This window comes from Microtus oregoni, unplaced genomic scaffold, assembly GCF_018167655.1.
Source record: "Microtus oregoni isolate MIOR12 unplaced genomic scaffold, Mior012 000037F_ref0000500, whole genome shotgun sequence".
Taxonomy (NCBI): Eukaryota; Metazoa; Chordata; class Mammalia; order Rodentia; family Cricetidae; genus Microtus; species Microtus oregoni.
This window is the reverse complement of record NW_024543096.1, coordinates 1,534,730-1,558,924: the sequence shown is the minus strand read 5'-3', so window position 1 is coordinate 1,558,924 and position 24,195 is coordinate 1,534,730. Positions and strand designations below refer to the sequence as shown.

At 38.5% G+C, this 24,195-nt stretch overlaps 1 protein-coding gene across 1 annotated transcript in view; it reads right to left on the bottom strand.

The window, feature by feature from the left end:
• LOC121433225 (rho GTPase-activating protein 15) overlaps positions 1 to 24,195 on the bottom strand; it is a 565,350-nt gene that overhangs the window by 490,938 nt on the left and 50,217 nt on the right. The window contains exon 3 of the mRNA XM_041631578.1: positions 9,292 to 9,353. Within this exon, the coding sequence (XP_041487512.1) occupies positions 9,292 to 9,353 (62 nt within the window). The remainder of the gene's footprint in view (positions 1 to 9,291; positions 9,354 to 24,195) is intronic.

Here is a 24,195-nt window from a genome sequence, read left to right as displayed (position 1 = left end):
AATACAAGCCCCCGGGCAAGAGAAATCATTTCAACATTATTGGGTATTTTCAGAGCCTAGCCCAGAGTCCTGGAGAGTCTAGGAGCTAAATGGACATTTATCTCATCAATGAGCATTTTGGCCTAAGAAAAAAGTCTCGATGTAGCCATAGTTAAAAAGATAGTGAGATTACAGATTTTTCCTTCCCTTTGTATTTCTTAGTTTTACTTGTTTCTTTAACTAAACACATTAGTGCTTCTGCATTTGGAGTATGTGTATTAGTGTTGGGAAGGTTTTCTTTCTCAGGTGGCAAAACTACCAAAAAGAGTGATATGCACAGGTTTCTACCATTAAATTACATTGTTATTGTTTTCTCTAGGTTGATGTTTATTTAATTGTAGTGTATTGCTCTTACAAAAAGTGATGAAAAAAAGTTTACAGAAAAGCTTTCACTCATATAAATAGAAAACCATACGAAATGTGCAATTATGACATATTTTTGTGTATCCATGTACATAAGATTTTGTGTAATTTCTTTCCATTTTCTATTTAGAATCATGAGCAGTAACTATAAAAGCCATTTTCTTTAGTATGGCTAATGCTGACAAAAAGAATGTTGCTGCTCTTACATGTCTGAAACTGTCTGTTTTTAAAAGGTATTTATTTATTCCTATTTCATGTGTTTTCGAATTTTGCCTGTGTGTATGTGTTCATGCCTTGTGCCTACAGAGCCAGAAGAGGGTGTCAGGTCTCAGAGAACTGGAGTTAAGGACAGTGTGAGCCACCACCCTGGTGCTAGGAACCAAAGTTGGGTCCTCTGGAATAGTAGAAACTGCTCTTAACTGCCAAGCCATCTCTCCAGCCTCCTGAAGCTTTCTTAATGATACACCAATACATTACAAAAGAACAGAATAAACAGACATGCAAGGAACACATTCAGAATTTCATCAGACAATAACATGCTGTTGGACTCACTTGTCTTCAGATGGGTAGTCAATGTTTCCATCAAACTATGGAAAGTCAGACAGCAAGAGAAAAATATAGCATGTTCTCTCTGGATTACTGCCCACTTCTCTTGGTAGATACCAACAGAACTGAGGTAAATTGAATCAGTAACAGCCTTCGCTTTGAGCAATTCACAGTATTAGATGACTTCAGAAAGAGCAGGAAGCCTAGAGCTACCGGTCAAGGCTAATCTTCTCTATCTAGTCCTTTTGACCATGTGTGATGAGAGTGTGAAAGCTCCTGATGGGATGGACCCATATTCAATCCACCTGCTATGCTTCTCAGTCGAGTTCCTGTCTTCTGGCAGGGTGCTCGCACACCGTATTTGCTTCCTATCTATAGAAGTTCCTAGAGAAATAGTTCTAGTTTGAATCTGTTTCAGATGTTGATCGTTTATAGAACTTGCAGGAAAAACTCTTCTGTTCCTTAAACTTCTAACTGGAGCGGGTTACACAGGAAGTCCATGAATTCCAGTTATGTCACCTCTCTGTCTTAGGACTTTAACCGGTATCTCTGGTAGGTTAGCTGGAAGGACAACCGCTAATGCATAAGAAAGAAGAGCTGGGAAGCTTAGCCATGTGACCCTCTGTAATACCCTTGTCTGGTGCTACTCTAACCTAGTTTTGTCTGTCTCAAAAATCATCTTTATTGTGTCACAATGAAGAGGAGAGCAGCCCCAACAGCGGAATCCAACAACTTGAAAATCTTGTCAAAATAAATAATAAAAATGCAGCAGATAAATTTAAGACCCTTTCACTTCAATCTCCCCCATGATTTCTTTTAAAAATACCAGTGACATAATTGTTTGAACAACTAGTAAAAGTTTATACTCTTGCCCAAAACAATGAAACTCCTAATGTTCCCATGGACTAATGCAGAAAGCTAGGTGCAGAGAATTTAGATGACTTACTTAAGACCACATGAGCACGAAGGTCAAGTCCAGTTTCTCTGAAAATGCACCTTGTCGTCTATGGAATCGATGACCTTATGCTGTATTTTTACAAGATTTAAGCAGTGCTAACTTGATTAAGAATATCATCAATGTCAGCAACATAGCCTTGGCTGACTCCCCCAATTTTAAAAGAACTGTTTGTGAGAACGAGTCAGCCATTTAGGCTGCCTTACTAATGACTTTACCAAATTCTTATAAAGAAGATTAGCAGTCTGACCAGTCCCCAGCTACATCTTCTCTACTTCCCAAACCTTTCCATCATGGGAGCTACGGTGGAGCTTTGGCTCCTGCTTGCTGCACAGTTTGCCAGCGGTGTTCTACATACATCACGTATCAGAATCACTTAGTCACAAGTACCTGCTCACATACATTCCCAAACCATTCCAAGGGCAGGTTAGAAAAGTAAAGATAGTAAGCAAAAGATAAAAAGGAAGGTAAGATGCATCTCCAGGGTTTTTGTCAGTGGCTAGAAGACTCCCCTAAAGACACAAATTCCCTGAGTAACCCTTGCATATGGGTGAGCAGCCAAGGCAACTGAGGAGAAAACTGCAGTTTACTCAAACTGTGTCTTCCTAAAGGCACACAGTCATACAGAAGACATTTAAGGATTTGACCCTGAGGCCTACACTCATTCTGATGGATGAGCTGTCTCTGGGGCAGGGGAAAGCCTGCACTCTCCGATTCTGCAAGCTTTATGCAGAGTTAGGAGAGGAGAGCATGCTCTTGGAGAAGCTTTATTTATTTATTTTTATTTATTTATTTTTTTTGCTGTTTTAAAAGGAGTATTATTTTTTTATTGAAAAAAGGAGAAAAAAAAAACCAAACAAGTTTCCACCTCCTCCCAGCCTCCCATTTCCCTCCCCCTCCTCCCACCCTTCTCCCCCTCCTCCCACCCTTCTCCCCCTCCTCCCACCCTTCTTCCCCTTCCCCCACTCCTCTCCCCCTCCCTCTCCAATCCAAAGAGCAGTCCGGGTTCCCTGCCCTGTGGTAAGTCCTAGGTCCTCCCCCCTCCGTCCATATCTAGGAAGGTGAACATCCAAACTGGCTAGGCTCCCACAAAGCCAGCACATTAAGTAGGATCAAAACCCCGTGCCATTGTCCTTGGTGTCCTTATCCTCCTGAGAGCAGAGATGCCTGTCTTGCTGGTCCTAGTCTTCTGTACCACCTCCTGCTGAGCAAGTGTGTTCCTACACCAGTGGGAGGCAGCTAAAACCTGCACACCCCACATTCCTCATAACATCGGGGCATTGAGAGAATATTTAAAAGTTTCTCTCTCTCTCTCTGTCTCTGTCTCTCTCTCTCTCTCTCTCTCTCTCTCTCTCTCTCTCTCTCTCTCTCTCTCTCATACATGTTTGCTTAGGTAGTGAGGAATCAGTAGCCTGTGGAATGAGCAAGAAAGTTCAGGTCCCCCCACAGACTTCAAGATATTCAGTTAGGAATTTCAGCTAGTCTTTTAGGGATCAGGAATGAAAACGTTTTGCAGTTTGAAAAAACAAAATACGTGATATCTAATAAGATAAAAGGTCATAGAATTTCAAAGCCAGAAGTACTAATTCATATCCGATCAACTGATTTTTGATATGGGCAATTGCCAGGGCATTTTAGGCGAGTGGAATACTTCCAATAACTTACGAAAACAAACTGTGAGTTGTGAAGTGGAAGAAATGGAAGGTGAAACAAAGTAAAACCAAAACAATAAAAAGCCCCGACATAGGCATCAGCTTGACATTCTACCTAATGGACACCGGATGGCAGCACATAACAGCAGCAGATACCTGCTTGGCTGCGGGATGGAAATGACCCTGAAAATACTCCTCAGCCATCTAAGGGTCTAGGACATACAACTGTCTATCTCTCAAGGCTTTCTGCCCTGCGCTCCTCCTCGTGTTCTTTACCTACACATCAACAAGCCAGAGCAGAGGAAAATACACGTGGAGTGACATCATCAATTCCAGATTCTCTTTGGGTCAGCTGGTGCTGTTGCCTGACTTGGTTACTCTGTAGTAGGTTTGAGTCCGTGCTGTAGCATGAGTGGGGGATCTAGCCAAGTGCCTATGAATGATTTACCGTAAAACCCTCCAGACTCTTGGAGAAGCAGGTCTGAGAACTTCTGTGTTCTCTCTCATATTTTAGGCTTCTGCAATATAACTTGATAAGAATTGCGTCAATGAGACAGGAGGTATAAAATGCACATTTCTTTCAGGGTTGCCAGAAGAGGGAGGGAGGCAGGAAGAGAGGAAAAGAAGGAAGGAAGGAGAGTGACAAGGGGCCAGAGTGATTGGGTTTGTGTTCATTTATTGACAATCTGAACAGAAAGTACTAAAGAAAATTATGTTCACATGGGGCGGGGACTTTAGTATCACAGTCTAAAGAAAAGGAAATATGCTGATGATAATGATCAGTGCGCGTGCATACGCGCCTGCGTTCACCGGCACACAGTCCAAGCTCTGAGCCTGTGAAGAATGTTCCACTAGTAAAGGTGACCATTACAACCCCTTTCAGGTTTGTTTTCCTGCCCGTTTTCTGTCCACATTCATACCAAGTATTGCCAATGTCATTCTAAGGAGAAAGCGAAACGAGATCTAAACGTCATTAAGATGTACGGAGCCCCAGAGGAACCAACAGAGGAAAGGCACATATGCAGAAATGTGTGAGATACTGAACGCGCGAGAGCACATTAGCAGCTGCCTTTTTTAACCTTAAGCTCTAGGAACTAGAGAACAAAACCAACCAAACAAGCAAACAAAAACAATCCAAAAAACCATGACTAAATCACCACGGAGCTTCAGAGAAGCCAGAGCAACTTCCTGCCACGAGAATGCAATTCCCGAAATGAAAATGTTCCCGAGATTCATCAGAAAAGCTGAGGCATAATTTCAAGGTTCATAATTAAAAATTAACGTTGAATGCTGAATGAATCCTGCTTTCAAGCCTGCCAGTATATCACAAGGGAAATGTCCATAACCTCATTTCAAAACAAGGCTAAGTTTGGGGCCCTTTATGAATGTAAGATGAAACCAATAGACTCTTTCCTGCCACCTTCCCCTAGCCGCATGAGTAATTTGTTTTTCCTTATGCAAAAGAAAACATAGGAAAGAGGGAAATAAAGACAAGTGAAAGTGATAACAAGGAAAGACAGGTTCAGAATAGGGAAAGATGTAAAATGTAAATGACATAGCATAGATTTAGACATAGAAAACTTTGCAGAAGTTTCCAAAGCGCTATTTTTTATTAATATTAATAAATGACAGCCGAAGCTCTCAGGACCAACGGTGGCAGGAAACAAAAGAACAGGTCCCGCTTCTTGGCCTCACACAGCTAAACTCAAGAAGGGACACACAAGTGCGTTTCAAGCAGCCCAGGGTAAGATGCTGGTACAAGTACAGACTCTGGCAAAAGGAGCAGTTAAGGAGAAGACGTTTTAGATTTGCAAAACAAGATGACTTAAATACTAACATTACTATCACAATGAACCATGTGCTTGGCAGAATAAGCATTTATTAATTGTGCTTATTAGCCCATTAAATTTTACAAAAGTGATATAAGATCCTTGATGAGTGGGAAACAGCCCATAGAAAATATCACATAAGCAATACAAATTATGATAACTAGATGACATCATTGAATAATTACTAAATGATCCATGTGATAAAACCTCTATAATTTTTCAAGGTTATGACCAACCTGACCTGCCTGTTACTGCTGATAAAATTATAAATTTTGACTAAGCAATGACAACGTATTGCAAGAATAGTATGTTCTTTTCCTTAATGTTTGGGTGTGGGAGAGGGTTCACATCTGCGGTTGCACTCATATGTATGTTGTAAGCGTGTGTGTGTGTATGTGAGTGTAGTTGCCTGCTCCTGTGTTCACCTGTATCGAGGCCAGAAGAGGACAATAGATATCTGTCCTGTCATTGTTTTGTTTTGGCTTGATTAAATGGCAGTGAACTCTGCATATACATTTGTCTCTAATCGTTCCAGCCGTTTTCCTGTGGGGTTTGTTTTGGATACTGGAACCCAGGTTCCTGTGTGGAAAACACTGTTACCCACTTCGTCACCTCCCCAGCCCCTAAGATTCATTAGCAGTCATGCAATTTGATCATGCAGTCAAGGCTTAGAATTGATCTTTAGAAAAAATATAAAGAAAAAAATGACAATAATTAGAAAGTATACTGCAGTTATAACACCTTTAGTATAAAACTTGACTCAAAAATTAAATTAAAATGATAATAGAAATTATTTGGCATATTATAGCTCATGAAAAGGGCAGAATACTAAGTATATAAAAATGTTGACTATTACATTTAAAATGTTCACTATATTAAGGCATCTATATTAAAAGTAAAAATTAACTCCACGAATTTACGGAGATATTTATAATGTCCAAAACAAAGTATTGTTGTCTATGATTTATTTTATATTCTCTCAAACAAGAAAAAGACAAGACACACAATAGTGAGTAGTCAAAGCTCTTGGATAAAGCATTCTTGCAATGAAGAATTTGAGTGACTCTAAATGAACAATTAAAGTCACATTCAACTGTAATACCAATCAGTGGAATGGGAATGAGAGCAGAAACAAGGAAACAGTCTGTGGACACATTTTTTTTTTACTGTAGGAACAAAAGACTTGTCAACCTGACACTATTTTATTTTTTTTTATTTATTTTTAATTTATTTATTTATTAAGGATTTCTGCCTCGTCCCCGCAACCGCTTCCTATTTCCCTCCCCCTCCCCCGATCAAGTCCCCCTCCCTCATCTGCTTGAAGAGCAATCAGGGTTCCTTTTGACTGCATGAAAAGTAGAATGTTGGGTTGGCTTGGTTTGGGTTCTGGAGAAATAGAATCCCTTTTGCCATGCAAGACAAATGTGTGTGAGTTGCAGCAATCCTTCAAGAGCCTGTCAGTAGCACACAGCAGATGCCCAAGAAATTTTAATTCCTGAGATCAGTTCCCCAAGAGAACTTCTAACAGGTTCCAAAGAAACAATTATGTATGATTTTTTGTAATGTTTTAGATCCAAGAAGAGTGAGAGATAACTTGGGTGTTTGTGCCTGGGGGACTTGTGAAAATAAGTTTTGGTACAAATACATAATGGCAAGTGGGAGACAAAAAGGGTGAAATGGGCTTGATATAGCATCACTGTAGATATTATTACACTAATATTGGATGAACATGGCAAAAAACATGAGATTTTGAATATAAAACTGTTTATGCAACATAGAACACATTAATGTCCACATTATCATAAACAATTATTTTGTTGATTTGTTTCAAACACCACAAAAAAACCCCAAATAGATGTATGAATAAGGGATTTAAAGAACAGGAGCTTGATCTGAGAGTAGAAGAGAATATGAAATAAAACCACCTAGGGTTCTTGCCCCAATACAATATCATAGCGCTACAAACGAAGGGTATCATTAATTCAATTCACCACACCTGAGAGTTCTAAAACAAGAAAAACTAAACTTTGTAAAATTATAAAAAAAAAATCTGAAAGAATGCTTAGTGGCATACAAGCTGATTGAAAAACCAGTAAAATAGAGTACACACCAATGCTTATATGAATGTAAGCTTCTCTCTAGATGCTGTACACAAATTAAGTTTTTATGAAAAATAAAGCAAACGCACAGGGGTACACATACTGAAACACTATGCACCGTGTTTGTGAGAGTTTCCTGGGAAGGGGCTGCTCCCTGCCATTGATGCTTCTGATCCTTACTTCTAGGAGTATGTTACAAGACTGGCTAATGGGGTACGGAGGAGTGTGCTCCATGGAGCCACCACAGAAGGCCAATTGCTTTGTTTTCATGGCACCCCTGTTTGTGTGATGGTGGAGAGGAACAGTGACCAGTGCTATCATTGTTTCTGGCGCCAACACAGCAGGGAAGAATGAATGAGTGAGCTGGAGTTTCTTGTGTTGGGGTAGGGGTGGGGACTCATGTGGTTGGTTGTGTAACAAAGGGTTTTGGCCAGCTTGCCCTTGCTGTACCCTCCACATGCCTGAGTTTTGATTATGGGATGAGGTTCATGGGAAAAAAGGGTACACGGCTGAGCTAGTCAGGCAATGATTCTCACCTGTTGCTCTTTCAAAGTTTGACTGGCAGTTTTCCAGGGACAGAGAAGGCCAGACCTACAGCTGCTTTGCATTTGATCTTGTGCCTCTATGGTACTTTTGAAGAAAGGTGGCTGCCTGACTCCTACCAGGAAATATCTTTGGGAAGATCCAACCTTATCTCTTATTTAAAAATTAGAATAGCTAGCCGGGCGGTGGTGGCGCACGCCTTTAATCCCAGCACTCGGGAGGCAGAGGCAGGCGGATCTCTGTGAGTTCGAGACCAGCCTGGTCTACAAGAGCTAGTTCCAGGATAGGCTCCAAAACCACAGAGAAACCCTGTCTCAAAAAACCAAAAAAAAAAAAAATAGAATAGCTATTGTAGACACTGGAACTATTTCATTATTTTTTCTTTCAAATAAATATAAATTTCTGTCCACTATAGCCATTAAACCAAAGTATCTTTCATTCTCTAGTGATAGCCAAAGCATCTTTATAGTAACATATTGTGTAATGCAATTAACAGTTGTCCTATTGTATAGCTAATTAGAATATTGATCTTACTTAGTTATAACAGTAAAACACTCCCAAATAAATGTCTCTTAGTTCGAGTACTTCCATGCACCTTTATTACTTGTATATTCCATACTATAAAGCTAAATATAAAATACACAATGTATGAAATAGCAAAAATTCTAAAAGGGAGATGACTATTTTAAAGCCCCCCTATAAACAGCATAGCAAGCATCTTTCTTGACCCAAAAACCAACTTGTTGTTCTTTCTTGAACACTTTTATTGTTCCTGCCCTTCACTCCAGGAAGTTTTTTATAATTTTTTAAATTTCCCCCACCTATCTTTTGTTCATGGTTTTCTTTTTCTCTTCCTTTTTTTTTCTAAATAGTTTTTAATTTTGAGCTACAAATACAGTTCAAATCTATCCTTCATAAAACTTCTCTGGGTATTGCAGAGAGATCTTTATATGCTGCAAATGAATTCATTCAACAACCCAATCTGTTAATCCAGAAACCATGTTTCTCTTTTTATGTTTAAAGATTTCTAGCCCTAAGAATTTGAGGCATCAGCCATTTTTACATTCTGGGCAACACTATAGAATGCAATATCTTTCTTTAAAAAGTATAATCATTTTAACAATAAGGGTATCAACAATGGTAACAGAAGGAACTGTTCTAGTTAGGTTTGGGTGGCCTTGCGTCTCAAACATTATCAGTGATACAAGCTGAGGATGTAGGAGACTGTGCCGTTATGCAACAGAGAGTTGAAGAAGTTTCATTACCTCAGTTTCTTTCCTCCATCTGCAATTTTGGCTTTTTGAAGATACCCTTCTTTTTCAACCATCTGCAAGGAAAATACATATGTTAGCACTGTGACAAAGTCCTCTGCATTTCCGCATGAATGAACCCAAACTTTCTAAGCTAGAGTCATTGCAGTGATGGAAACTTCCCGCCCCAGAGCTTTATTAATAATACATACAAGACTTATGGGGAGTGAATACAAGATCAAAGTCTTTACTAACTCTGCGTGTCGAATGATAGATTGTGAGGATGTATGTGAATGGATTGTTTGATAGTGATAGAGCACCATGCACTTCCCCTTCTGTGTCAGGAAGTCACTTGCTTAAAACATTGACTTCAGTCTCTCCTTAATCTTACCAGAGAAGCTCTTCATTTATGCCCTCCCCACAAACCTGCCAAGGCCAGGAGAAAGGAAAGCATTAAATGGAACAAGAGATTGAGCCTGATGAGTCATGGGAAAACACTACGATAGCACCATTTTGTTCATTTTTCCAATTAGCCAGCGACAACGTAGCAGAGCGCTCACTGCCATCTGAGCTGTGTAACTGCTTCCCTTCTCCCCACTGGTACTGTTGGCTTTCATCCTAACACAGTTGCAAACTCCCTAAAGGGCATGCAACAATTTCCTACAACACAACAGAGGTGTTTGGTAAGTTCCAGGCAAAATACATACAAATGCAGATTATAAGATGTTGATTTGCAGCATAGTCAACAAGGTGCTTCAGTTTCTGGGTGGCACGTTTGTGCCCTTCTGACTGCCTCATACATCCTATTCCAGTTCTTTTCCTTGGCTCCTTTCAAAAGAGTAGTGTGTCACGCTTTCCTCATGCTCCATGTCTAACAACTAACGGTCATATTCCCTCAGAGCCACCAGTGGGATCCATATCGCTGAACACAATATTTTACCCAATGTAGCTCAAAAATTCTGATAATCCAAAACAAAATTTCAACCCATTTTAAATTTCTACCTGCACGGCTTTGGTCAGATGGTCTTTGCATCATGGGTAGAATTGCTTTTTAGGCTTCCCACTCCCAGTTTCCATTTTCACCGTTTTCTTATCACTCTGTTAACACCTATCAGATAATGCTGCAGTGGCTGGCTTATTTACTTACACCTGCTCCCATGCTATGAGTCCACTGAAGGCAAATGATTGTCTCTTTCATATTCTGTGGGAATCCAAAATTACCCCAATTGGATTGTGTGAACAAAAACATGAATGAGTGTATGCATGAATGATATTTACATTTATAGAGCAAATTGTAAAAGTCAAAACTGTTCATTGGTGAGTGGAAAAGACAGTTTGGAGTAGTGAGTTCTCAAAGACTAACATGGTACCAAATAAAGTATTGCCCCTTGTAAGACTTGCTCTGCTATAGATAACGCATATGTGATCTTTCCCTGATTCCTACATTGTTTTATTCCTAATGGAGTGGAAAGTACTGAGCTTTCAAGAAACATTTGATAAGTATATTTTATAAACTATAAAAAGTTATTTCAGTAATGACAAATGTAAAATAATTTTCATATAGGTTGAGATTATGTCTCTTCTTTCAGTTTGCTTTCCACAAGTCTAAAGAACCCAATGATGCTTTCAGGGTTGAGTTTTCGAATCATAGTGCTCATGGCATTACCACTCTATGTGTAGATGTATCTCTTCATGTGCTTTGACCACCCTCTTATTCTAGGAATACTGTCCATCTCTTTGGTAACAGAGAATTTTGTTACTACTTAAATACCATTTAAGTGTAGCTCTAGGCATCACTGATGTCTATAAATTCTAGAAACAAAAACACTTCCAGTAGTCATTAGCATCACAAAGGAAGTCCCTTCTATTATCAATTACTTTGTTTAACTTCTTATGAAGATTAAGAGTTACCCAAACCCTGAAATATTTAGTATTAAAAGCTATGAAAAACCTCTCAATCCATTCATATTCTCAACTAAGATGATTGCTTTTTCAGAAATATTTCATGCAAGACCCCCAGTTGGTCATTTAGAAAACTGTATTGATGGTAACTATGTAAAGGGAAATGTGCAAGGACAACATTGATATCCACACAAGACGAGACCACTGGAGCATGTTTGAGGTGAGGTGTAAAAAGGTCTCTCCCAGTTGGACCTTTCTCAAGCCACTTGAAGTAGGTAGCCAAAGGCTTTTTCATGTTAGGACTCAGTAAATATGTTATCTCTGTCATTAGTGGCAGAATAATTTTCCAAGGGCACTGGTCAATATTATGGAGTCTTCAGGAATGACCTTCTAGCTATCCTGGGAGAACAAGGGAGAAAAGCTGAATAGCAAGTTAGGTCTTTACTTTCAAATTCCAACATGCCTTTCAGGCCACAGGCAGACCTTAAAAATTGTAACTTCGCAGTATTTTCTGCTATTAATTCACTTAGTACCACCATGAACAGCTGTACATTTCTAAGTGTATGGTGCATACACACACATATAAATGTGTGATATGTACGTGCTTGAGCTTCACATCCATGTCTTACCATCTCTCTCAAACATATGTGCCCTCTTCAGGAATCAGATTTCTCTCTAGACATTGTTTCTCTTTTATTCTTGATGCACATTCGCTGCCTTGACAGTGTTTCAATTAATGATCCTCCATGTCCTCAGATAGCCACTATGCACACACAAGAGTTGCTAGATTCATGAGACAAGCCTTGTCTTACTACAGCTTAGTCTCTATGGGCTCACATCAAGACATCCCTTCTTCTTGGAGGACTGACAACACTATTCCACTCCTCTGAGATTACCCTTTAAATGGGACCGATAAGTTCCAGTTGACTTATTGCACTGAACAGGCTGCCTTGTTCAGGTGACACACTGGTGAAAAAAGGCTTCTATTGGATAAACTTAATTATGTGACTATCTAAGGGATTGCCATCATATATTGAAATTTCCCTTGTTCTTCATACCAGGAAGCAGTCACAGTGAGCGGTTTAGGCTGAGTGGAAGGAGGTATTAGGGTAAACATAAGATTGCTAAGGATTGTACATCTGGATTTATACATAGTACCTTATTAATTGTTTTCATAGTCACATGGCCTGAAAGAAGAATGATTATGAATTTCAGTTTATAGTTCAGACATCTGGGGCTCAGATTGTCTTGTCTTCAATGATTTACAAAGTTATATATGGGCTTTAAATTTAAGCCTAGGATTCTTCCCATGCCAGATTCTAGGCCAAACTGAAATTCATTAAAGGAATCCTAGCACCCAAACCACGTATACTTAAGAAATATCAGCCAGTCTTTGGATGCTAAATGTGGCTTTTGGAGCTATTTTTTCAGTGCCGGCTAGAATCCCTATTTAACATTGCGTGGCAGGAAAGATCAGCAATTTGTCCAGGCTGGATGCCAGCCAGTCTGCCAGTACTGAGGAAGTGCTTCAGCAGCATCCTGTGTGCTGAGACACAGCTGACGAGAATGAATGGCAGTGGAATTCCATGATGGTACCTGTTTATAAACCTAGGCAGGTCATGACAGACAGGGAAACAGGGATGGAGAGGAGAGAAATTTGATCGATGGGTACAAGTCTAACAAACATGAGCTTGCAATCTCTTAAACAGACACTGCAGGGTTTTCGTTTGTTTGTTTGTTTCTTTCTTTGTTTACATGAATGTTTCATGTTACCATTTTCAAATGCAAACAATAGGTTCACCTATCTATACTGGTACTGGTACACTGTACAGTTTTGCTAAAATAAACTGAGCTAAATTGGAAACTTTCTGGCAATTTGGTTGAGAATTTGGCTTTCAACCACACAGTTTTTTTGCTTTATAATATCTGCTCTGATGATGGGTTTCATTTTTTAGTCTCCCTCTTTTGTTCTTAGTCTGTGTTTGTTGACAACCACTGACACCATATTCAGCTTCTTAGGTCACCTGATACAGAAATCCCGTGTCTCGAGTAGTGAGAGTCAGAATGACCCCCTACTCACCCAATAGATGCAATTGGCAAATAGGATTGCTTTTTCTGTGCTACAAGTTTGAGAAAGGCCTCAAATTGAAGCTGGGGTGGTCCCTTGAAAGGAGGTTTTACAATGTGAGTCGTGGCTGGCAGATTGTCTAAAGAACATTTGCAACATTACTCCATGACTGCAGCCCTGGACCACTGTAATTCTCAAACACATAGCATTCACTTACTTTCACATATAATAATAAGATGACTACTGAAGTTATAATAGCACACAGTGTTTTGCTGATAATCATATTTGATGATTTCTGTTTAAAAATCAAATGAAGTAGGGAAGAAAGCAGAGAAAAATGTAGAGCTCAATAAAAATAACTAAAAATGCAGAAAAAGTCAAATGAAGATATTCTTTGTCACATCATTTTGTTCCCTCCAATGCTTCTCTTTCATTCTGTAAGCATCTTTTACTTTGCTTATATACTCAGAAAGAGACATTTTGTTCTTTTATGTGTGTATGTGCTTTCTTTTCCTTGACATTTTTCTCAAGTTACACTACGATACTAATCTTGATTGTTAATTTGAACTGGATGCAGGAAATACTATGAGATTACACAAGCACACCTATGGGTATGACTGTGAAGACATTTCTAAAGGCATTGACACATTAATTCAGATTTTAATACATTATTAACAAGTAGTGGGACTGTGCGAGCTAGCTCTTGGTTAAAGGAAGTGGTTCAATGGGCAGGGAGCAAGAGAGAATAGAGGGGATGGAGAATGAGAGGGACAGTGGTGAGAAGAGTTGGAGAGGTTCTTGGAGACTTGGCTTGCTCCTTCATGTTGGCATTCTGGTCTTCTTCTTGTTTTCTATGAAGTGAAAAATTTCTTCTACCACATATTCCTGCTGCTGCTGCTAAAGCCCAGAAACCCAAGACTTAGCACTCTAAAAACGTGGCATAAGTGAAATGTGCCCTTGGGTATTTTCTTTATTGTATATATTTTTTTTATCATAACTGCAAGAGAATTATCAGACACGTATACACACTTGCAAACACAGATATGCAAATATACATATTCTCTCACACACAAACCCCCACAATCTCATATACATATACATTCCTACTCCCCACCACACAAGCACATACATTCACATACACTCAAACACACATATTCTCTCTCTCTCTCTCTCTCTCTCTCTCTCTCTCCTCTCTCTCTGTCTCTGTCTCTGTCTCTGTCTCTCTCTCTCTCTTTCCATGCCTCTCTCTCTCACCATTCCTTCATTGAGATGCATTGTTTTCTTTTTAGTATACCACAGTTTCTGTCATCCTGTATTTGATCTAATGGTAATGTGTGCAGGTTTGTAGTGCTCATAACCTATTAAGAGAAACTTTTTTTTTTCTAGTTTTGTTCAGGGGAGTCCAAATGACTCCCAGAACAACATAGGTCATTTCTGTTGCCCTTGGTTATGTCCCTGAGGTTGAATGTAAGTCCCTATTGCTGAAGATATTATGTACTTCAGATCCAAGACTCAAAAGATTTGAGCTGGCTCTAACCTGATAGCTTACTCCCTGAGGACTATTTGCTTTTCTAATTTTTAATTTTAAATTTATCATATAAAATATTCTAATCATCTTTCTACTCTCCAAAGTACTCCATGATCACCCCACATTCCTACCCACCAAGCTTCATGTTCTTTCTCACTCTTAAAATAACAAATTTAAACAAACTAAAGTATGTATAAGTATAAAAGCATGCACGTGCACACACACACATGCACACACACAAATACTTGATGTGTGATTCCTCTCTATAGGCTATAAATATGTTTTATATTAACATTGGTTAATAAAAATGTTACTTCAGCCTAGAGCAAGGCAGAAGATAGCCAGACTGAAAGAGATATATAGAGAGAGTGTGCAGAGTCAAAGAGATGCCATATAGCTGCTGAAAGATACAGACCCCGAACTTTACAGGTAGGACATAGCTTCGTGGAGATACATAGGTGAATAGAAATGGGTTAATCTAAGATGTAAGAGCTATCTAGAAATACACCTGAGACACTGGCCAAATAGTGTTGTAATTGATATAGTTTCTTTGTGATTATTTGGGTCTGGGTGGCCAAGAAACCAATGTGCAGTCTCTGTTTACACACACACACACACACATACACACACACACACACACCAAAAGCCAGTAAAAAACATGGAGTTCATTTTGTTGTGGCAAGCAACTTCTGGGCATGAGGCTTTTTCCCCTTATCAACAGTTATCACTTGCAAATAGTTTCTTGGATAGTGGTGCAGCTTTGCTCCCATTTAGCCTTCTCCATGTTGAGATCTTGTCTGATTTGTACTTGTGAAAGTCTTGCATGTGATGTCACAGTCTCTGTGAGTTCATACACGTGTCTGCCTTGTTGGATATGGAAACACTGCTTCCATTGAGTCATCCATTACTTCTGGCTCTTACTATATTCCCACCTATTTTTTCTGCATAGATGCCTGATTATATTTGGGCTCACTCTACAGGAGAGAGTTCATGCTTGTTGCTGTAAATATGGTCAAGAGCCTGTCACTGTGTTAGTTTTTTGTGGCTGTGATAAAATATCATGACCTAGGAAGCTTTTGGAAGCAAGAGTTTGGCTTATTGTTCCAGAAGGTGAATCATTTATGGTGGGGAGGCATTGCAGCAGTTGTCCAGAGTGGAAATCAAGAGATCTTCAACCACAAACACAAAGCAGAGAAACATTAAACTCAAAGTGAGATGACACTGTGAGGTTTCAATGTCTACCTCTAATGTCCCTAGTCCCCACTGAGCACCACAAAGATATTCCCAGGCTGCATAGTGTACTGCATGACAGATTTAGTATTTACTCAGATAAAAGTGTTTATATGCTGCATAGTGTTACCCAGCGTTGAGGTAGTGAAGATAGCTCCCACCCAGCAGTCTCAGAGGTAGTGAACAGACCTTTGCCATGTTGGATTGGGCAGGGTCAAAAGGCAAAGCAGCCTTAGTCCTAACCATGATCCTTAGCATTTTAAGAAGAACTCTTGGAGAGAAAAGGATTAAAGACATGAAATAGGACAGATTCAAACATAAAAAAAACCACTAAACGAGACACAGTGTGTCTAAAATATGTACCTAGACTTGAGGGAGAAAGAAGAAAAGGAGTATAGAAAAATAAAAGTCTTTAAAGAGACAGAGTAAAAACAGTCATAGAATCAAGGGGTAAAGAAAAATAAGCCATGTAAAATGGAATACACACAGAGAGTCTAGATTATGTATAATGTTGTATTTTCTTTGAATTTTTGACTGTGAATGAGCTAAGTACAAGAAAAACTTCATTGTATTGGCTGCTAAGCTAAACCAACATATGTATTTTAAAGGAACTTTGACTTCAAATTTGGGTCTAAGGCTATGTTGCTTTAGAAAAGGAGTTCTGCTTTTGTTTCCACAGACGATGAGAACCTGTGGATTCCTTGCAGACTAATGTGGTTTGAGAGACCAAGATCACCCAAAAGGTCTTTGTCAAAACCCCAAAAATACTTCGCCTGACAAAAAGCAGGAAGCAGTTTGGAGAGAACAATGCCCAAATTCCCAAATATTGTTTATAAACATTTGTTTATATTTAAAGGGGGATATGCTATATAGATGAATACTTTGTATTTGTATGGATCTTTGCTATGGGAGTTCTTTCAGCCAGTAGCCTTTAAGATACCTAACCACACTTTGGGTTACCAATTCCTGCTTGGTCTTCAGATGTTTCATCAGTGCTTGGTGACCTGCAGAGGGACAGCTAAGCAGACTGGTGGCACATCAGAGCCTAGTACGTTTCTAAAAACAGAGGCTCTTCTCTTAAGGACTGAGCTGAAAACTGGACTCCAGGAGCAGTTTTTGAAGACCAAGACCCTAGTGGCCTTGGTGGGGGTGGGGGAACAACTGAGAGCAGGTTGCTGTGTTGAAGATTGAAGATGTTTGTCAGCTGAGGAGGATTTCTCATCCCCTACTGCCATGTTTATTACTGTTCAAGCAGCTCAGTTAATGGGTGAACACACGCTCCTCTGCCTGTGTCTCAGCTTTCTTTGTTCATTACTATCCAACGTTTTTACCCTTCTTCTTCCTAACTAGGCATCCACGCCAAACACAATTCTCTGTCTTCTATGTTTATGACTTTGGATTGAGCTTCCAGTTGCCAATAAAGTCTGAAAGCCACTTTGTGTTTGAGGAGGGATAGTTCTTATAGCTCATTCCTGTTTCTTATGAAATAAAACACAACAAAATTTCTGTGTTAAAAAAGGATACCTATCCACTTGTGCATAGTCTCGTATACTATAATCACCAAGGTAAAGCACATTCTTTACTCTTGCTTCCAGCTGCTGGATTTGGTTCCTGTTCCCCATTCATGCACAGGATTGTGATCTAGGACTGTGATTTGTGAGTCTACCCCTAAATGAACAACCCTTATACTATAATTGCTGAAGTAAAGAGCACATTTACTCTCTCGCTTCTGGATGTTGGATTTTGTTCCTCTTCCCCATTCATGCAGAGGATGTGATCAAGGACTGTGATCTGTGAGTCTACTTATAAACAAATAATCATTTATTATACATAATTCTGAAGTAGTGTGGGATTATTTTGTAACTTCTGTCATCAGATCTTGGTTCATTGATACAAATTTAAGGTCAATTTCGTTATATGTATATTTTTATTCTTGATTAAGGTATTGTGTCTGTGTAGCTTACGTAAAAATGTAATGTATAATTAAGGAATATAGGTTAATAGATAATCATCTATAATAGTCAAGTTTGTAGTCATGTAAGTTAGATTTTCTAGATGTACAGAGATATATTTTAGGTGGATAGTTATCCTTTAAACCTTTCAAAGGCTAAATTGTTTAAAAACTTAGGACTATTCTTGACAATGAGTCACATCTGCTTCTGGCAGCACCAATCTATGTCAAGAGGATGATGGGCATCAAAGAGGCTCCTTATGGAGTTTGTTAGCCATTTATGCAAGAAACTACTCTGCCTGCTCTTCTTGATGGTATGTTATATAAAATGGACATCCAGGACTCTCAGAAAAATGACTGCTGAAGTTCCCTAAAAAGGTGAGATAGTCCTTCATGGTTTCTGCTTCATGAAAGTGTCTGACAGACATTATGTAGGACACATAAAAAAGTGACTGACAAACTGCTAATATAGGCAGAACTGTCTTGGAAATTTCTAACTTCATAGAAAAGTCTGGCAGATACTATGGTCCTGTATGTTGACGATGGATGTCCTAATGTTATAGAAGAACTTTGATTGACTATCCAAGCAGCAAGATATCTCTGACAATTCTAGAGTTTTGGAAGTTGCTTATAGTGCTTTTCCTGTTAACTTAGGCAATATTATATCTTTCTGAAATCTTTGATGGAGTTGAAGAATTGATAGTTATAATGATAGTTTTCCTTAGTTATGATAAAATATAAATTATATATAAATATTATAATTATAATGTTTGGTAATGGTTTTGCACATGTAATTTTACTGTGTTAAAGTTAAAACCTTTTATTTTATTTGGGCAGAAAAAGGGAAATGGCATGGAATGTCCTTCTGTATATGTGTTGCTTTTATTAAGGAATAAAGAAGCTGCTTGGGGCTATGACAAGGCAGAATATAACTAGGTGAGAAAACTGAATGGAATACTGAGAGAAGGAAGGGGGAGTCAGAGAGATACCATGTAGCTGCTGAAGGAGAAAGATGCCTATGGAATTTTGCTGGAAATTTGGTGGTAGGCCACAACCTCATGGTGATGCACAGATTGATACAGATGGGTTAATTTAAGATATAAGAGCTAGCTAGCAATATACCTAAGTGATTTGCTAAGCAATGTTTTAATTAATACAGTTTCTGTGTGATTATTTCAGGTCTGCATGGCCAGGTACAAACAAGTGGCATCCATCAATGACTGACAGTTAATTGTTTTAAGTTAGGGAAGCACCATTTTCCTTGGGCATGTAGCCCACAGTAGGGTGACCATGCTCCACTGGCCCTACACCTGTGCATCTGAGGGCAGCATAACTGGATCTGGTAAGTTATAAATAAAAAAGAGAGAACATGATATGGAAGGGACCCATGAAGGTTTCTCTGAAGGATGATGGTTAACTCATTCAGACTTATAATACATGTATGTTCATACATGTAAACTCTCAAATTGGATGCAATAATTATGTGGAGTCAAACAGAAACAATTCTGTGCATCACACAGTTGCAAAGCCCAGAGAACAGCTATGTACTCCTAAAGGAGTTCTTGAAATATGGCTTGGTGGCTAATTCCTAAAACCTCAGCACTTGGAGACACAGGCAGGAAGAATAACTTACAAGTTTCAAGGTTAGCTTATATAAATAGTGAGTTCCAGATGAGCCAAGGTTACATCATTGTGGGAGCTTTTCTCAAATAAATAAAAACAGAAAAACAAAAGACAAATGAAAAAATAACCAAAAATAAAATAATAGAAACCCAGAAACCCAGACTCATCAGAAGCTGATCTGGCTTTATGGTCTGGCATAGGGTGAATCTTACTGTCACAGCTTCCTTGCTCTCTTAAGTTCCGGTGTGAAATGTGCCTTCATGTAGTGCTGGGAGAGGCCACTTGTTCATTCCCAGCTCCCAGACTTGAAATAGCCGGACAGAAACTCTACTAATTAAATCATTGCTTGATCTATTGTGTAAGTATCTTTCTATCTAGCTCTTATATCTTAAATTAAGCCATTTATAGTAATCTGTCCATTTCCATGTGGCTGTGGCTTATCAGCAAAGTTCTGGTGCATCTGTCTCCTCTGGCAACTAAATGGCATCTCCCAGCATTCAGTTTAGACTTTCCACTTAACTCTACTCTGCCAAAGCAGCATCTTTATTAATTAATCAATAAAAGCAATAAATATACAAAAGGAGTTACCACATCAGTATAGTTACCTCTACTACTTATTTCATTTGAGGGTATGAGATCATGTCTAACTTTAGGGTTCCGCTCAGAGTTCTGAAATCTTTTCTAAACACTGTACTTGGTGAAGCACATGTTATGTTTTGCCAAGTTATTCCTCCCCCTTACGAAACCACTGTGCATTTCAAGGGGAATGCTGTCCTTGTGTTGCTGATGTATTTACCATTGACTCATCAAAGGATCATTTTGAAAATGACATTATAGCATTCCATGCTTCAGATAGCCCATGAACGTTTATGTTCTTGAGCCTTTCAACTTGAAGCCAGGCATGTCTTATTTATTCATCACCAATAAAGTTTCTGTTTAGAGATGGGCTTAGGAGAGACCACACTGTATCTGAAGAACTTCAGATTTTGGAGGTTTTTTCTTGTGATTCAACTTTCAATAGATTCTCTTGGGAATTTCTGTTCTTATGTCTTTGTTTTCAATGTTTCTTGTTTTGTGACTGTCGGTGAAGTTCAAAGAGGATGATCTTCTTTCCTCCATTGCTGTCTGAGCCACTTATTATTGCAATTCATTTGTGTTATAACCTAATTTCACTCTGGGCAGCTGTGAAGAAAGAATTGCTCAATCCTAATAGACTTTATTGATGGGTGTGCCCTTTTCTCTACTCGAGAATTAAATGAATTACAAGTGGGAGACATGGCTGGGAGACATAATTCAACTAGTATCTGTTTTAATGACTTCTAGAATTCTTCCTATTATCCCAAGCTTCTTCTCCTGAGGATCGCTCCCTTTTGTCATGCCCCATGGCACTTTGGATCATCATAGTCTGTTCAGTATGGTATTTTTGTTGGTTGTTTTGAGACATAGCATATATAATTTTTGACTGCTGGTCTGGAACTCTCTATGTAGACCAGGATGGGTTTGAACTTGCAACCCTTCTGTTTCTGCCTCCTGAATGTTTGTATTACAGGCATGTACCACCATGCCAGCTTCCTCATAGCATTCTTTCAGTTTTACAAATAAAATGGAAATATATTTATCCTACCCTTTCCTATTGCATATACTGTTTTCTTTTAAAGTTTTTTCTTCCTCCCTTTCTTCCTTCTGCCTTTCTTTCTTTCCTTCCTTCCTTCCTTCCTTCCTTTCTTTTCCTTCCTGTTCCCCTTGTTTGTTTCTGTAGTTCTACTCATGGCAAAAATCTCATTTTAAGTGACAATTTCAAAGTGTGATTGATTGTATGTCTACTGAATCCAAGACAGGTCTTTCCTCTCCCACAGACATGAGTGCAGAGTGATGACTTTCTTTGATCATCAGTCCTTCTGCTTGTCCATAGGCTGAAAGTTTCTCCAGGAAAGGCCATAGCTTGCTAATCTTTCATCAGATTCTCAGAGCCTAACCTACTTCCTGAATGAACATGAACCTAGAAAAATACAGGAATCAATAAGCAGACTCCTGCTTTAGAAAATGAAAGAAATATTTAAATTGAAATGATTTCTAATAAAAGTATTCAATAGCCGGGCAGTGAGGGTACACGCCTTTAATCCTAGCACTCGGGACGCAGAGGTAGGTGGATCCTTGTGAGTTCGAGGCCAGCCTCATCTACAAGAGCTAGATCCAGGACAAGCTCCAAAACTACAGAGAAATCCTGTATTGAATCCCCCCACACAATGATTCAACTATATGATTTATTGCTATCATCTTGAATAGTGAGAGGTTATTATTTTGCAAACCTAAATCTAATTTAGCAAAATACCATTCAGAAAGTTTGAGATTTTTTTGTTTTCAACTTAAAAAAACAAAACAAAACAAAAAAAAAAAAAAAAACACCAGCCTGGTCAATAGAATTATTCCCAAAAAAGTGACTACGCTTTTTTTCTTTAAAATAAGAAAGTACAATATCTTTATAATGCCTCTCATCCTCAATTCCTCCACAAAAATTAATTAATTCACAAAATGATATCATGCTTGAAAAGGTAGAATCTGTGACTTAGGTTTATCTGCCAAAGCCTGCTTTGCCCTGAGCCAGGACAACTTCTTTTGCTCTTCCTTCAAAATCCTCCTCCTTGTTCAGGAGGAAGTAGAGGATTCTCTAAAGCCTGCCACAGGCTTTTGGCTCCTGTAGGGTTATCCAGATATGCTTTACAATGTCTCAATAAAAAGAAAGAAGATAAAGATTTAAGATGCTATAATCAGGGTTACTTTTCTTGAATCTTTAAGGGAAAAGGAAAAGTGCCTTGAAAGTAACCGAGTCTCATTAAAAGCTGTAATGTGAAATATGTTAATAGAAGGTCAAGAAACTAATAAATTCATATGAGTGTATTAGAGTTTCGTGGTGTGATGTCTCATGTTTGAAGCTGCTGCTTTGTAGCTGTGTGAAGCAATCACACACTTCCCTGCTATTGTTCCAGCCTCCTCCACGGAAGCCCTGTGATATGCATCTGTGTGGCATTAATGATTTACTTCCTCCTGAACTGGGGCCACTGTGAGCATTTTTAGACTTCAATTAGCAATGTTTCGAAGGTAGCAGTCAAAACAAATGTGTTGTTCTTTTAATTATTCATGTTGATCACAATCAGCTTTATTAACAGGAACTGTAAAAAAAATAATTCATGGCTTCCAAAAAGAATACCCATTCATTGGAGCATCTGCAATGATAGTTTTCATGTTATAAAGTAAAATATTTTATTCCAACAAGGGGCAGACTTAACAGATAATTAGAAAAGTTGTAACCAAAACTGTGGTCTCATGAGTTTTAAAAATATTTAGGGAAATTTTTTGAATATGAGAAAAAAGAAGTGAGATTTACATTACAGCCAGGGTTTATAAAATGAATACTCATGAGAATCCATATGATTGAAACAATAAATACCATAATAATATCAACTCTGGGGATTTAAATAAACTCTGCGGATTTAAATAATTACTCCACATTATTCCGGTACATTGTTTAATACATGCCAGTTTGTCCTGATAGACGCTGGCAACAGATAGCTGTGGATGACTTGGCTGCCATACTGGGGCGCGGAGGCAATAGGGAAACAGGCAGAGATAGAAACATACACAAGTTGTGGGAGAAGAGTCTGCAGGTAGGTGAAGAGAATGTGAGTTCAGGTTAATCAGATCTAAAGCAAAAGGTGGGCTCTATAGAAGCATGTCTTCATGTTTGGCAAGGGAGAGTTTACAATCTACAATTCTGCCTTTTGAAAATCCAGTGGTTCTTCCATCATGCACTCTGGAACCATCAATTTACCAAATGAAGTTTGCAAAACAGATAGCATTTCTTCCTTTTAAATACAAGTAAGAAATGCAGTTCAATAGAGGCCATGGGGGAAAAGCTGAATGCTCCCTGTGCACAAAAGATCAAACAAGTGATGTGTCTGTTCAGAGAGAAGATTCAGGGAGCCCACATCAGTACCAGGAAGCAATTAAATTGATAATTTAAAAAGTTTATGGAAGTAATGACTATGTGAGGCTGTGTGTGTGTGGAGAATGTGGATATGTGGGGAGTATAGATTTAGAGTGATTAGAAACTAAATTTTTACTTTAAAAATTATTGGTTTTGCTTAGATTTAGTATTTCTCTTCAATGTCACCTTCCAAGGTCACACAGTTTCTTTCATTTTAAATTGAAATCTCAGAATAACACAGCTCTCCACATGTTAGTTAAAAAACATAACTTTAATACAGGGAATGGAAACTATGAAAACTATTTCTGAATATTCTAATGGTTTGTCTACTTGGGTTATGCTTCATATGTAGTTATTGCTATGAAATTGAAAATTGGGTAATAGTTATTTATTAAATATTAAAATAATCATAATTTGAACTTTTCAACTTTATAATTAACAGATATATGTATGTAAAAATTTGGGACATTTCAATGGATGGATTAGGACATTCAAACATAATTTCATAGACATTTATACATTTATATGTGTACATATATGTGCATGAATATGATATACATATTATATATGTATATATACATGCATATATGTATACATAAATAATTATTTGTTTACATTTATTTTCCTATTCA